We start from the raw sequence: 14734 nt of genomic DNA, 5'->3' as shown, positions 1-14734 counted from the left end.
CATCCAGTAAGTTACACAGGCAGACAGAGACACACAGACTGAGAGATAGCTGCATTTCTTCTGTCAGCTTCTGTCTCCGCTATAAGGTCAAATCCTTCTGCCCACAAACTTCCTGAAAAGCTCCCAGATCTCCACCAAACACATTTTTCCCTCTTACCGTCTATAAAGCAGAAAATCCACAGCAGGGCAATACTCGCTGCCAGCGACGTCCACCAATCCATGTAGCCTCCCCCCTGTCCTGGGCCCGGCAACGAAAAGAAAGAAAGCAATGAAAATCCCGAGTTATGATCTGGCCAAGCCCTGCCCTGTCTTTACGCGGCTAATACCTGCACATTAAGTAGACGCATTCTCGCTCCGCAGGTGTCGGAGTGCTGCAGCCTCTGCGGAACACCTTGAAAGTGCATCTGAGGTGTCGACAGGCGCATTAAGAGCAGCAGACTCTGCAACATACTGCTGCACGTATTGGCATTTCTTTGCCTCAGGAAATAAACATTGCAATCAAGGAATTACCGGATTGTTAATGACATTTTTAGATATATTTAAAAGTTGTTTTTTTTTTGTTTTGTTTTGTTTTGTTTTTAAATATATAGTTTCCCTCTGCACAGTCGTATATTAAAAGCAATATTGCATTAAGAAAGTTATTTTCCTCATTGCTGGTCGCTTTAAGTATAAATTGATTGGATGTCAACCCATTCTTTTTACACGTATGAGAGAGTACACCTTACGTCCCCGCACACATACAGCCGCCATGTGGGTACAACCAAGGCTGCTATCGAGTTGGATCGATTAGACCCATCAGTGCCAATGAGTGAGTGCCAGACGACGTGGGAGCCGTCACTATAGATGTTGCCATTTGAATGAATAAACAAAAATTAAATCAAGGAAATTAAGTTTGGTATCATTCATGTGGGGGGAATTGGTTAATTTGAAACTTCAAGACGAAAATGTTGGAAGATTATTATTATACTTTTAATTGATAATTTCTGTTTTTGACCAAATGTGTCACACCAGAAATCCGCCCCATACTAAATTTACTCGTATACAACCATGGCTGAGGTCCGCATATTTAAGAAAAAAAATATTGTTATTATTTTTTTTTATATTTATCTATTATTTAATTACTTTATTGAACATTGACAGCAGACAGTCAAAAAGGCACATCATGAACATGTTCATAGATATAAACATAAGCTAAACCAATTGATGAGACCAATAAAAAGGTATTATGAGATAAATAATTAATAAACAATGAAACATAAAGACCAGAAACAAGTAAGTGAATAAATAAATATATAACACAAGTGTTGAATCAGGAATTAGGGCATATAAACACTATTTTTATCATATTATTTATATTTTGGAAAACTTTAAGGCTCCGTGTCTCGCGCTGAACGTGCTTGTGCGTCGCTGTCATGGCAACGGAAAAACCTTCAGACAGCAGGACACCTGAAGGAGGAGGAGGAAGGCATCTCCCTCTGTTTAACTCTTCTTTTCTGAACTTATACAACTCAAACGGGGACAAAAAGCTAGCCGACGACACGCTTGTTAAATGTTACAACCCGCGCTTTACTTTGCAAACTTCTGACACCAGAACTGAGGCCGTTTTTGTTAGTTTTAAGCTAATTTTTCGCGGTTTTCCAAAGGAACGTCTGTCCAACGCGTCCTCAGCGTCAACAACGGTAAGAAACGGCAACATTGCTGTGGCGACGAGCGGATAGATTCTACATTAGAAGGCGCTGTTTCGATTGCATCTAATTCATTTAATGCATCACTGCTCTTATCAACTTGTCATTGATGCGGTAAAATTTAGCCTGTAGCACTTCAGACTGCTAGCTAACTTTAGATTCAGGTGGGGCTACTAACAGTTAGCCTATAAGCTAGTTATCACTGATGTCTCAAAACTATGTGTTTTCTTGTGATTTAGGGATGAGACCCAAGAAGAAGAACCCTGCCTGTGGTGTGATAATCTTCCACACACCTTTACCTGTCAGCCTGTTGAAATCAGAGGTAAAAAAACAAAACAAAACAAACAAACACTAAACATTGTACATTACACTAAGAACAAACTTTTAAATGAATCAGATCAGGTATTTTCAGCACATACACTCTTTTTTTTTTTTTTTTTTTTTTTCCAGAATTCAGTGTATGTTTTTTTAAAGCTGGATGCAGCCTAATTAATCATTAACCTTTGGCAATCATGAACAATAAGGTTTTAATTGACTCCCCAACAGCACTTCAACAGTTATAAAGAAGATTTATTAAGCAGTGAGGGGGTTATCTTCACTTTACTGCCTTTACTGTAAAAGTGAAGGCAGTGAAACTGTTATCTCTTGCCAGCTAACAATTTATCACCGGTTTTCTCAGTGTAAGGAGGGCTGTGAAGCTACAGTGCTTGTCTGAAAGCTTGGCTGCTCCGCTTTGTCCTCCCTTTGTGTCTGAATGTACACTGCTCTGTCCTTCGACACATGAATGGAAAGGTTTCAGGTTATTGTCAGACAGATACGGTAGCCACCGTAATCCTCTATTAATTCAGGACAATAGAAAAAAAGAGGCCTGGTGTGGGATCAGGTGACATCCAGGGTCCATGTCCTGCATATGGAGATGGTGGTGTTACCTCAGACAAACACACAACGAGCACAGCAAAGAGGGAACATGTCATTTTTTTGTCCTTGAAAGTTGCTAAGTTATTTTTTTAAATCCCTAGAGTGGACTGACATACATGTCCCACCATATGTGTCTGCGTCACAATGAGACACAGATCAGGTTTCCAGGTGGTGACGTGATCTGTCGGTGCCCGTTGTGCTGGCCTCTGTTCGCCTACATGCTTGCGTCTGTCTGTCTGTGAACTCCAGCTGGGATTTCCAAAAGTTTTACAGACCATATTTATCTGTGCAATATATGTTCAAATCTGATCGAACTCTTCTTCTACGAAAAGCAAAGTGCCTTCTGTAAACTGTAACTACAGCAGGTTTTGTTTTTTGACACAATTACAGAAGGTGAGTGTCACACAATTTGACCCCACTGGTGTTTCAGGAGGACATGGCGGGTTCGAGGGACGCCACAGAGAGCAGAATGACCCGGTCTCAGCCGAGTGCGAGGAAGAGGAGCACCTCTAAATGTGTAAGAGCAGAGAAAAGAGAAGAGGCCTCGCCATCTGGGTCACAGCCCAGCAGCAGACAGGACTGGCTCTCTCACACCTCCCTCAGACAGCTGCAGGTATTACACTCAGGCAAACTCAACACCAGCACAAAAATTAAATAACATTTAAAATCAGATGCTTAAAGACTTTTACCCAAGTGCTTTCCATATGGCTGTGTTTCACTTTTACCGTTTCGCCATGATACCTTTACTTTGATTCAAGCGTGACTTGTGGGTACTTTTTTACAACACTCTGTTTAGGCAAAGGTGGAGGCTGAAAATCAACAGGTGAAACAAATAATCCAACCTTTACTGGATACAGAAAATGGTTTAGTGAAGGTAAGATGCCCAACATTGCTCCAGCTATGGTTTCTGTAGCTATTCTTGCGGCTGATGGCACATCACGAGGCAACACATCGACCTTTGTGTCTGTTTGAAATGTTCCTTCATGGAGGAGTTGGAGAGGTTTCTGAGCCAACGGGATGTGGCAGAGCTGAGGCGGCGGGAGCTGCAGCACAAGCGCTGGACTGAGCGTGTATGGATTCCCATCCAGCGGAGGGTGGAGGAACACGTGTCCAGCTGTAGCCCGGTGGAGCTGAAAAGACGCCAGAGCTTATACAGTCACTACATCCATCACTGCAACGCCAAGGTAACAGTAATCCCATCATTCATTCCTGCTTTGGAAGCAGTAAATTATCCCTCATGTTGCTGCTACAGACCGGTTTTGCCTTGATGTTTAATGAGATGCTTTTTAATTCTGTATGAGCCTTCACACGAATGTTCTCATTTGTGCTTTGCTTATTACTACAAATACAGATGAAACTCACACTAAAGATGTCGAATAGTCTAACTTTTAAACCTAATTGTTATGTATTTTGTCTTCAGGGGTTTGTGTTTCTAGACACATATGATCTAAGAGAATACAACCCTTTCCTTCTCAACATCAAAACGCCACACTACCTCAAGGTGATTATTTGTGACTTAATTATTTCATTTCATAAATCAAAAAAGGAAAGCTTTGGGCATATTGAAGTAATCAAAATGTGTCTGTCACTGATAATATATACACTGCTCTTTTCCTAGCTCAGTACAGCGGACTTCAAAGACCCATTTTACCTTCAGTTACATGAAAGCCAGAAGGCAAAGGGAAGAGCCTGTTCTTGTGAAGCAGGTATTTCCCTTTTATAACCAAAATGAAATGTAGGACCTATTATGAATGTTGTCCTTTGAGTTTGAGCTGACATATCCACAGACCATTCCTCTTAAATTTGGGGAAATTAAGGTAGGATTAGGTCGTGTTCGTGAGCAACACAGTGCCGCCACTACAGCCTTATTTGGTATGGTATGACCAGTAGCTTCTGGTGGCTAATGTTAGCAAACTTAAAGATGCAATATGTAAAATTGTAGTTGAAAACAATCAAAAATGTACCTCAGTTATCAACAGAATGTTAAAAACTAATAGTTTCAACGTTATGACAGCGTTGCGGCGGTGACTCTACTACATGCTGCCCCCTATGTGTATGAATTCGACAGGTGGCCAATTTTTAAATATTATACCTTTTTTAAGTATAACTGTAAAATCCACATTACTTAGTCATCTTTCTGTCTTTCTGTCTCCTCTCCACTTACGCTTCTGTAACATTAGTTAAGCTTTTGAGCTAAATGCGAAATAGTAGCTTGGCATGCATAATTATCCCATTACTGTCACTTGTAATTGTAAATCCTAATTAGATGTCAAGTTGCACATGGATTGTGATGGTTTTTAAATCACCCTTTAAATTATAAACTAATCTCCTTTCCGTTTAAGGATGTAAATACAAGCCACCTCAGAATAATTGTCCTCTGAGTGAGTCTGCGGCGTCTCAGGCAGACAGTCTCCGACAGGCCTCGTCTAATTATGCAGCCTCATCATCTCCAGCAAAGGATGAGACTGGAGGATGGAAGTCCAGCAGGTAAAGACATAAGGTGTTAGCGATTAACAGCTGCGACACAACACCACTTAAGGATCACAGCGATTTAAGGAAGTGAATAATAGGTGAAAAGTAATGTCGCACAAATGTGTCTGTTGCAGGCTCGACACCATTCCGTACCACATCAGAGCAACCACTGCACCAGATGGAAGGTGCCGTCAGAACAGCTGCTTCTTCTCCAGATGTGCGAGTCAACAGCAGCCAGCCAGTTTACATCAGTCCTCGTCTACATCCAAATAAAATCCAGGTTTACCACGAATCCTCATGTATATCCACTTCTACCTCAATAGTAGTGACACGCACCCACAACAAAGATGAGACGTTTACTGTATGTACAATTTATTGATGCCATTTTCAGGATTTAATAGCACACTTGACATGAAACCCCAAAGTTACACACACCACAGGGTGTGTATGACATTACATTATACAGTAGTGTGTAACATTTCAGATATACAGCATTGATGCAGATATGTGTGGCAGTGTGCAGCTGCTCCAGGCGAAATAATAACAGAATTTGTGAGTTATGTCTTCATACAGATAAATCAAGACATGTTGGACCAGCTGTATATCTCCATTGAGTGTAAGAATTTGTAAATATGAGGACTGCAAAATCATTTAACAAATCCAGCCGGTTACATTTTAAGGGTTGTGTGGATGCGTTTCCATTTCGGCTGATTTGATGATCACAAGAACACTCTTTTTCTACAATAAATGGCTGCTTCTGAGGTCATTCTCTATTTTGGCAAAATCTCCTTCACTTTCTGTCTCGGTGGCTCAGGGAAAAAACAAGGCATTGGTGGTAAAATTGAAAGTTTTTTTTTTTAAGGCAACAAATCCACTGATAGAAATAGGCACTTTGAGGCAAGTGTGTGGCTGTAAGTCATTATGTAAAATATCTTCTTCTTCCTTTCTATAAAATTAAAGTGGTGCGTGTGCCCCTGGGCTGTGTCTGGCTCTGTCATTTGGTTGGCTCATAAAGCTGCAGGTCCAGTTTGACCCAAACTTCTCCAGTGGGGACTTCATGCAGTAGTAGGCGACGGTTTGCTGCCCCTTTGCTCTCCATCTCTTTCTTTATGGTGGCCACGGGAACTTCAGCGCGACCCATAAAATCTAAAAGAGGCAGAAAACAACTTATTTCAAAGCCGCAAACACAATTAGAGTTTAGAGACAGACAGAATACAGGGAAAAGGACAAGCATTATACATTAAAAAAAAAGTGGACAGAGGAGCGTCTGTCACTTTAAATCTGTTTAAACAAGAGAAGCTGGCATGATTCCTTTCATCCTGTACATACCAGACAAATTGGACTAAAAAGCCTAACAATCCATTCTGTTTGTATGAACATCATTGTGATGTGTGTCTCATCCACTAACCATCTGGTGAGAACTGGTCCTTCTCAAACACGGTGATGCACAGGACGTCCTGGTAGAGGTCTTTGATGAAGAACTGGCAGTTGAAGTTCCACTTTGGGTTCAGGGTGTCGCTGACCGGTCTGGAGGTGTAGCACTGAGCCCCCATCGTCAGCTCACAGTATGGATTACTTTTACCTGGAGAGAAATAATACATTGTCTTTAAGTATTTCTTTAAAGAAACTGATACGGATAGACAGGATCTGTGTTCCTTCACAAGGCCTCACCATTGGGTTTACAGGCTTTGAGCTCCTGGGCTTCAGCGACGGTTACCAGCAGTCGGCCGATACCGCTGCTCTTTAGGGAACGAGCTAAAACAAACACACAGACATCAGATGAGGGCCTACAGCACTCACTCCATTACAGAGTTTTCTAGCTTAAACAGCTTGTGAATAATGAGTTGTATTATATATTAAGCAGTCTTGTATTTGAAGTAGGGGTTCATTTATAATTCCCTCTAGTTACCCCATTTTGATCCACCTTGTTCGCCCTGTTTAAGTCACTGCACTACACTGTTCATACAAATTGAAGACTTCTGTATCCATTTCAAATTAACAGCCCTCTTGCGTTTCAGTGGACGGAAATCCTTAACTTTTTTAAGAGGGCTTCGGCAGGAACATGAATTGCAAGGTTCCAATATATCACTTGAAAACTACAACTTTTCTTCTACCTTGTGGAACTTTAACTTACTATTAACTACAATTTGGCAGAGAGATGAGCGCACATAGACCTGCACTGAACAAAATTGGACCAATAACACTTACTGGAACATAATTCAGACCAACAAGGTGTTGAAAATAATATGATTTCATTTTCACTGTGGTGGACGGCTCGTTCACTGACATTTTATAACCATCTGTACACAAGCTGAAAAATCTCTCACATGCGGTCAGAGTTTACCTTGGTAAGCCTTCTCTCTCTTTTTCTTCTCCGTCTCTATGAAATGTTCAGACGCTGCTTTGATTTTCTGGACCCATGCTGTCCTAGAGGCACAATAAATACACACAGTAAATCCTTGTACACGGCGCGATGAGGTTATTGGTGAAGTGTGCGAAGGTGTCAATGTGCACGGCCTACCTCTCATTCAAGGTGTCGGTTTTGAGAGTGTACACGCGATCGATGTGCGAGACGTGGAAGAGCGGCTCGTCGCTGGACGGGTCGGGCGGCATTTTCACCAAGACCTCGTTGAGAAACAGTGGCTGGAGAGGAAAATGATGACATAGAGGTGAAACGAGAAAAAACACTTTTTAGACCCTACCTCTGCACTGCTTCATAAATAAGCAAAGTGGTATTTAAACACAACAAAGGTATTTATTTCCTGAGGAAGAGCAGTGCCTCATGCTTACTGTTTTGTACATCTTCAGATGGATGCTGGTCTTGAGGCTGAACAGCTTGTCTGGTCCTGAGGAGGAGAAGGGTTTGGCGCTGTGTGTGAGGAGGAGGAAATCATTGAAGAGGAAAGCCCAGAGCTCCCTGCTGCTTTTGGTTTTATAAAGCCGACCACTGTGGAGCAGCTTGCGAGGCCCGAGGCAATTAGTCAGCGAGTTGAAGACCAAGTGCTGAAAGAGAGTTTGGGAGGAAAGTGAGGCATGACTGAGGAGAAGGAGAGGAGGGAAACTGTCAAGTGCAGTAAGTGCTTTGGTGAAAAACACTTCCTGGCATCGTTGCGGTGTGTTATTGTGTGTGTGTGCGCGCATTTGTTTTATGTACCAGACAACATAAACTCTGATGAGAACACGGAGTAGAGCTGCAAACATAGTGCAGAGAGACTGTGTTTACCTCTATAGGTCCCTCACACTGGACGTGGCTCTGTATCCACTCCAGCCTGTCAGAGTTCTCCTTCTCCCGGACCCCCTCGTTGACCTGAGAGCAGAGCTCCTCGGCTCGCTCCAGGGCTTCTCTTAGTGGGCTGCGGTCTGCATGATCGTCTGGGGTGTGCTCCAGGATCTGAAGGAAAGGAGACGGATTAGAGAAAAAAAGGTCATAGATTCACTAACAATTAGACACAGAGAGCTTTCTCCTTACGTTCTTTATGAGCAGGGGGTAGCGTGTGATCCTCTGCATGGGCTTGAGGAGGAAGCTGGACAGCGGCATTCCTTTACAGCGGTAGTTAGTGGCTATCTTCTGCTCGAGAGGAGGCAGAGAGTTAGAGAGGGATTAATATTTTATTGCCTCTCACAGAACCAATGTTTGTCTTCATCTACTACTTGTACCTTGAGGAAGTCTTTGAACTCTGGCTGGTTGTAGGTTTTGCTCTGCAGCAGGGCAGCGGCGTTGAGCTGACAGGAGCAGAAGCGGATGTAGGGCTGCATGTGGGCGAGCTCTGCAGCCAACAGGTCTCCAATCAGCTGAACAGGCATGTTCTCTCCTCCAGTCTTTTTACGCACACGCAGTGCCCTGGGACGAAGATAATGTAAGACATCATCCTTGTTACATCTTGATTATATATACATATATGCACATTTTACTGCTTGAACTGCTGCTGCATCTTTTTTTTAATTGCTTTTCATATTTCTTTTTATTCAATTGCTTTGTCTTTTTATAAAGGCCTAGCCTCTCCCAGGTTGTTAATGTAGAGAGACAAATCATTTCTCCTTCCCATATAATTTGTGCCATTAATTAGACATACGATGTTGGTTTATTTAAAAGCTAATTTTTCAACTCGAGAAAGTCGCACTGATTCGTAAATCTAAATCAGTTTTATAAGACTTTGAAATCACGTGATAAAAAAAGACTGAACACCCAACAGATGCATGTAAGAGTCGTAGCCGGTGCCGTTCATCAGCTGGTTCACAAAACTAAATCTAAACTACATTCCCAATAACTCCGAACAAAATCTGAAATGTCAAATGTTGATGTTTTCCAGCATTCAGTTCTTCCTTTTAGCCCATATGAGCCGGACGCTTCCATTCCAGTGTTGTAAGAAGCAGAGTAGATTCACAACATTTACCAGAATGGCTCATAAAGGCGGTGTAGAATACTTACTTGAGCAGTTTGGTGTTACACATAATCAGCTCCCTCCAGTTAACAAAGATCATTCCCATCTCAGCCTCTGTTAAACGGCCTGACTCAGACATTGGCTTGTGGAAGACCTGAGAAAAGAAAAGTGAAACTCTACAAGCAATCCCAGTGGTTCATACTCCGAAGAAAAATTGAATACTCTCTGAATATGCCTGTGTGTGTCTGTCTGTACCTCCAGAACCAGCTCCAGGTCATCCACGTAGGTCTCCTCGGTCTGGATGAGCTCGTGGATGTAACCCTGTCTCTTCCTCTCCTGAGGCGTCATGGTGTCCAGCGTCATCAGGTCGGCACACCCTACAGCGCGCGGCACACGCATGAAGACAGGCAAACATGCGGGCATGCAAACGACACAAGCATGTGCAATCACGAGAGGAGCGTCTGAGTGAACACTTCACACGTCAGCATGTTAAAATCTCCCTTTATTATAAGTTCTATGATCATTTATTTACAGTTAATGCACAGACAAGAGTGAGGCACGTTGTAGTTGCAGTCATGAACATACCAGGCAATGCTAATGCTAAGGACACTGCTACAAAAGACGCTAAATCAAAGAAAAACAAAGCACCTTTTTATGACGGAGCGCTCACTCCGAATGATTGCATAGGTGTGAATGAGCAGAGTGGCTAATGCTTGTGTGAAAGAGCAGTGGAAGACTCCAGTCGGTGGTTCAAGTCTTTTGAGGTACAAACGTGGCCAAAAGGTTGGACGCGGATGTCAGCATTGTGGTGTTGTTACATCTCTGAATCTGTCTCTAATATCTGCGTGATCGTTTTGCTGGTGCTATCACAGTTCAGTACAGGATGACTCTTTGATCACTTGGAAGCATTAATAAATGGCAGAGTCCATAAGAAGTTAATAATCAAACCACAACAATTTTTTAGCACGAGCAAATGCGCTAGCAAGCAGCAATCAAGGTTACTGGTGATTTAAGCAACAGTGAGTGTTCCCATTGGTCCATTTTTAGCAAGGTTTAAAGGTGCAATATGTAAGAATTGGCCACTCTGTTGTAGTTGTACAAAGAAGGGGGCGGCAAATCGCCAGAGTGACCGCTAACTGCTGCTAACTCTCGTTAGCTAGTTAGCTCAGTAAGCCATGCAGCCAGCGGAGTGTTGATCTTTACACCACTGACCCAGGAGCTTTGTAGTGGGAATTGCCGGAGCCATCTTGTTTAGCATGCAAACTGATGTTAATGTTTTTAGTTAATTTTCGTAAAAATTCAGACATATTGCACCTCTAATGTTGTTAGTGCAAGAATGAGCGACCCTGTTAAGAAATTGTTTATCGTAGAGATTCATAGCCTCAAATTTTCAGAAAAACTAAATTACTCCAGTTTGATGCCACTAACACATTATTTTCATCATACCGCGTCACCAAACGCATCCAGGTGATCCGCGGTTTTCCTTTAATCTTTAGCAAAACTACACACTTCATGCCTTTTTGTATCAGAGGTACAAAAGCCTCTTAAGCACGTCTAGCTGCCTCTGCCTCGCTCCCTTGGTTAATTAGTTAGTCAAAGAAACATCAAGGGGAAACAAAGACGAGGACAGAGAGAGAGCGTGGGGGTAAGGGTGAGAAATAAATGCCTTATAGGGGGGAAAAAAGAAAGAAAGAAAAGAAGCAAAATAAATGAAAAGAATCAAAAACGAGAGGAGCAGGGAACACCACAGTCCTAAACAAGTGAGGTGGAAAGCGCAGAGATGGGCTGTTCTCGCTGGCGGCTGGGCTTCCTGTCGCGACAGGGCAATTCGGATTGGCTCAGACAGAAGGGGTGAGGGAGAGGAAGAAGAGGAAGAAGAGGAGGAGGAGGAAGAGAAGGAAGAGGAGAGAGGAAAGCCAGCATTACTGTCCTACAGAGGAAACAGAAAAAAGGGGATGAAGTGGAGGAGCGGGAGGGAAGGGGAGGGGAGGTGAGTGAGATGAAGGAGAGACAGCAGACATTAATTTAGTTTTAATATTAATGCTAAGACTCAAACATGCACGTGCATTAATAATGTATTTCTGGGAATGTAAATGTTGTTACTAATCGTATCAGCTGGAGCAATGATGGCAATTCATTACATTTTTATTTCTCTGATGAAGCTCAGATCGTGTGTGCGTGCCGGGGTGTGTCCAACTCAGGGCGAGTTCATTAGAAATTAAAATTTCATTGTGTTCGGTGTCTGCAGGTTTTAATGAGTTCATCCTAATTAAACGTCCAGCGCGTTCACTCTTGTTAACATGGATCTGCTGCCGGGGAGAACATGCAAGCTATGAATACTAATTGACACACACACACACACACACACACACACACACACACACACACACACACACACACACACACACACACACACACATCTACCGCTTAAAAATGGGCCCTTTTATATCATCGGACGAGGCTGCGTGAGTGAGCATTGAACACACACCATGGTGAATCACACCCTTCAATACATGCCAGCAATCAGTGTAATGGACACACAGTTCATATGCACAGTGGTGTCTCTATATGTCAACCTCCAAGTGGAACCAATATCTGAAATTCCCCCAAAATATGACTGATTAAGGTGAAAACAAACAAAAAAAAACAAAAAAAATCATTATTAGTTAATTAGCCATTGGTCCATGTTGCTCTGTGACACAGTGATTTGTTGCCATCAGTTGTTTTAAAAAATATTTTGACTAATTGAAAAATACGCTTACACATTTTCTTGCTGAGAGGATGCTAAATATGAAGCTATAGCCCAGATACGGTTGGCTTAGCTAATCAGCCAGCTTTAAAAGTCTCCGTTGGCATATTTTTATGTTTTTTTTAAGTTTTACCTCTTGACGCAGCCATGCTAACTTTTTCTCTTTCTTTCAGTCTTTCTGCTAAGCATGCTAGCTCTACGTAACAATTCATGTTTTAGCTCGCTGCCAACTTATCATGGCAAGCATGTGCATAAGCATAGTTTCCAAAAGTAGTCCTTTGACTTTCTGTGAAATATGCTTATTTAGCTAATCTTAGCATGAATTAGCTAAATGTGAAGCTACGGCCAGGAGACACTTAACTTATCTTAACATATAGTATGACAGGAGAAAACATCTATTGAGCTAGCATAATTACATCTCATTTTTTGTAACATTTAAGCTGATGAGATACAACATGTTATTTAGAGAGATTTTTAAGTTCATAGTAGGCCTGCATCCAGTCTCTATGCTAAGCTAACAGCCCACTAGCTCTACCTAACAATTAGTTGTTTTATGTGTTTTGGGTTTTTTTTGTTTTGTTTAGTTTTTTTCTTCAGCAATACTGTGCATAAGCGTAGTTCCCAAAACAATTCTTTCAAATGATTTTAAATCGTTGGTGCAGCAAGTTAAAAGGCCCCAACCCTTATCCTGGACTAAAGGAAATTGCTTAATTTTTTATTTTTTATTTCTTGCCAATAAAAAGGTCTTTTCATCCCCAAAACATGTTTGGGATTGGGCCTTTTAAGTGCAGTGGGTTCATGGTCATCAGTGATCCCTCAGTGATTGACACAAACCAACACTTTTCAGCTTACCGTCAGTCTGTCCATGTTCTGACATGGATGCGGAATCTACTGTAAATGGAGTGTGAGCCAAGGCAACCAATCAGATTTTTTCAGCAGACAAGAGATAAGTTTGTTTTTACAGCTTATAAAACATGTCTTCTTTATCAGTTTATATATTTGTACACACAGTCCTATTTCACCCACCATCAGTGCTACCACAATAATCCCAGCTACTTGCGTGAATTATTGATTTTCTCTCAGATAGCATGACAGAAAAAATATCGTCCCTCTGAGAGAAACTGTTAACGGCAGCAGAAATGAACGCTGGAGGTTTACTCACATTGCTGGCTGGGGTCTGATTCTGTTGTCATCTTGACATAATTGGTGGGCAGCAAGCCTGTGACTCCGTTGGCGTCTCCTTTCCACCAGTCAGGGTTGGTCTTGTCCAGGATGCTGATCAGCTGACCCTTGGAGAAGCTCAGCTCGTCCCGATTGGCAGCCGTGTAGTCATACATCGCGATAACCTGGCACACTGAGGGATCAGGGGCGAGCATGGGGTTAATTACTTAGTTATTACTTCATCATACTTATTTGGTACATTAATGCAAATTATCTGTGATATTTCAAACACATAGACCCAGACAGTCATCAGCAGATATCGGCAGGGTTGTCGAAGTAATTGTAGTTTAGAATTATAAATGTATTAAAGTGTCTGTATGCTTGATTTAACTTTAATTTATTACAGACAACCCTAACCATGCAATGACAGATCATGCACACTGGTCACGAGTAGGATGCAATGTTCAAAGTGTGTCACCTGGCAGAGGGGAGGGGGAGGACTTGCTGCTGGAGGGGCCGAGGAGCTTGACGTGAGAGGAATGAAACCAGCCTCTCTGGCGCTTCTTGCCTCTAGCCTGGAGGGAAAAGAGCCAGTGAGAGTAAATCAATCTCTCGCTGGTTCACTTCTGAATTCTACATCGCGAGATGAATTTGATGGATCGATTTCGTCCGGGGCGGGGAGCGGGAACCTCCTGAATCTAGGCAGTGTGAACAACGATCTGCGCTCAATCTCGACGGGTCTTTACTGGGAATTTATGCTCACTGCCTTCATAAATCAAACCAAAGCTCAGCGTGAAGTCTGTGGAATGACCAACAGGCTTCTGTTTAATGTCTCATCCCTCTTGATCCCCGATCACCATATTCATTACTGGGATCCCTGTACAAGGTACTCCAACGATGTTTAAATTAAATCCTGACTACCTTGGCTGAACCGCTTTCTCCTCCGCTGCCTGGTGTTTCTCAGCCGTCTCATTACTGTGTCAAACTGTACACTGAGGGTTTAACCAGAGCTATAGTGGCAGCCTCAGCACAAAATAGACAGTGCGGATTAACCTCTCACTGCTGGAGCTATATGACCTATAGACAGCCTTGTTATTACTCCTGTAACCTGCTGTCCACCTCCCACCGGCTCTTCATTGATCTGACAAGTCAGCAGATACACAGACATCTACAGTGTGTTCGGTGGTCAAATAAACACTTTCTGACATCGTGGCATCATAAGGCTTTCAGGACACGATATACATCATACAGGACCAAGCGACTGGCAATACATCATTCAACAGTGCTTTAAATATTTTTCATACTGTTAAAAGGTGCAATATGTAAGAATTATAGTTTAAAACATTCAAAAATGTACCAAAATTAAG

At 42.3% G+C, this 14734-nt stretch overlaps 2 protein-coding genes across 8 annotated transcripts in view; one reads left to right on the top strand and one right to left on the bottom strand.

Moving 5' to 3' along the window:
- Positions 1 to 1417: 1417 nt before the first annotated feature.
- fam228a (family with sequence similarity 228 member A) lies at positions 1418 to 5367 on the top strand. 2 transcript variants are annotated; one of them, XM_037085954.1, is made up of 9 exons: positions 1418 to 1679; positions 1925 to 2007; positions 3034 to 3216; positions 3400 to 3477; positions 3593 to 3787; positions 4024 to 4104; positions 4222 to 4309; positions 4946 to 5090; positions 5210 to 5367. In XM_037085954.1, exons 2-9 carry the CDS (start codon positions 1927 to 1929, stop codon positions 5346 to 5348), a joined length of 990 nt encoding a protein of 329 aa, XP_036941849.1. In that variant the 5' UTR covers positions 1418 to 1679; positions 1925 to 1926; the 3' UTR covers positions 5349 to 5367. The 2 variants fall into 2 exon arrangements, with proteins under 2 accessions (XP_036941849.1, XP_036941850.1); XM_037085955.1 differs by lacking the exon at positions 1418 to 1679 and adding an exon at positions 1810 to 1849.
- Positions 5368 to 5923: 556 nt separating this feature from the next.
- itsn2a (intersectin 2a) overlaps positions 5924 to 14734 on the bottom strand; it is a 42355-nt gene continuing 33544 nt past the window's right edge. For 3 of the 6 annotated variants that reach the window (XM_037085947.1, XM_037085952.1, XM_037085949.1), the window contains 14 exons: positions 13846 to 13942; positions 13369 to 13560; positions 13059 to 13097; positions 9713 to 9834; positions 9505 to 9611; positions 8733 to 8916; positions 8545 to 8643; positions 8299 to 8466; positions 7866 to 8078; positions 7597 to 7718; positions 7420 to 7502; positions 6747 to 6830; positions 6484 to 6657; positions 5924 to 6221 (listed from right to left, as the gene is read on the bottom strand). In XM_037085947.1, coding sequence (XP_036941842.1) covers positions 6070 to 6221; positions 6484 to 6657; positions 6747 to 6830; positions 7420 to 7502; positions 7597 to 7718; positions 7866 to 8078; positions 8299 to 8466; positions 8545 to 8643; positions 8733 to 8916; positions 9505 to 9611; positions 9713 to 9834; positions 13059 to 13097; positions 13369 to 13560; positions 13846 to 13942 — 1836 coding nt within the window. In that variant the 3' untranslated portion in view covers positions 5924 to 6069. The remainder of the gene's footprint in view (positions 6222 to 6483; positions 6658 to 6746; positions 6831 to 7419; positions 7503 to 7596; positions 7719 to 7865; positions 8079 to 8298; positions 8467 to 8544; positions 8644 to 8732; positions 8917 to 9504; positions 9612 to 9712; positions 9835 to 13058; positions 13098 to 13368; positions 13561 to 13845; positions 13943 to 14734) is intronic. The other 3 variants (XM_037085951.1, XM_037085953.1, XM_037085950.1) reach the window with 2 other exon arrangements.

This window comes from Acanthopagrus latus, chromosome 22 (assembly GCF_904848185.1).
Source record: "Acanthopagrus latus isolate v.2019 chromosome 22, fAcaLat1.1, whole genome shotgun sequence".
NCBI lineage: Eukaryota > Metazoa > Chordata > Actinopteri > Spariformes > Sparidae > Acanthopagrus > Acanthopagrus latus.
Note: the sequence above shows the minus strand (reverse complement) of the source record. Positions and strands in the feature narration are given on the sequence as shown.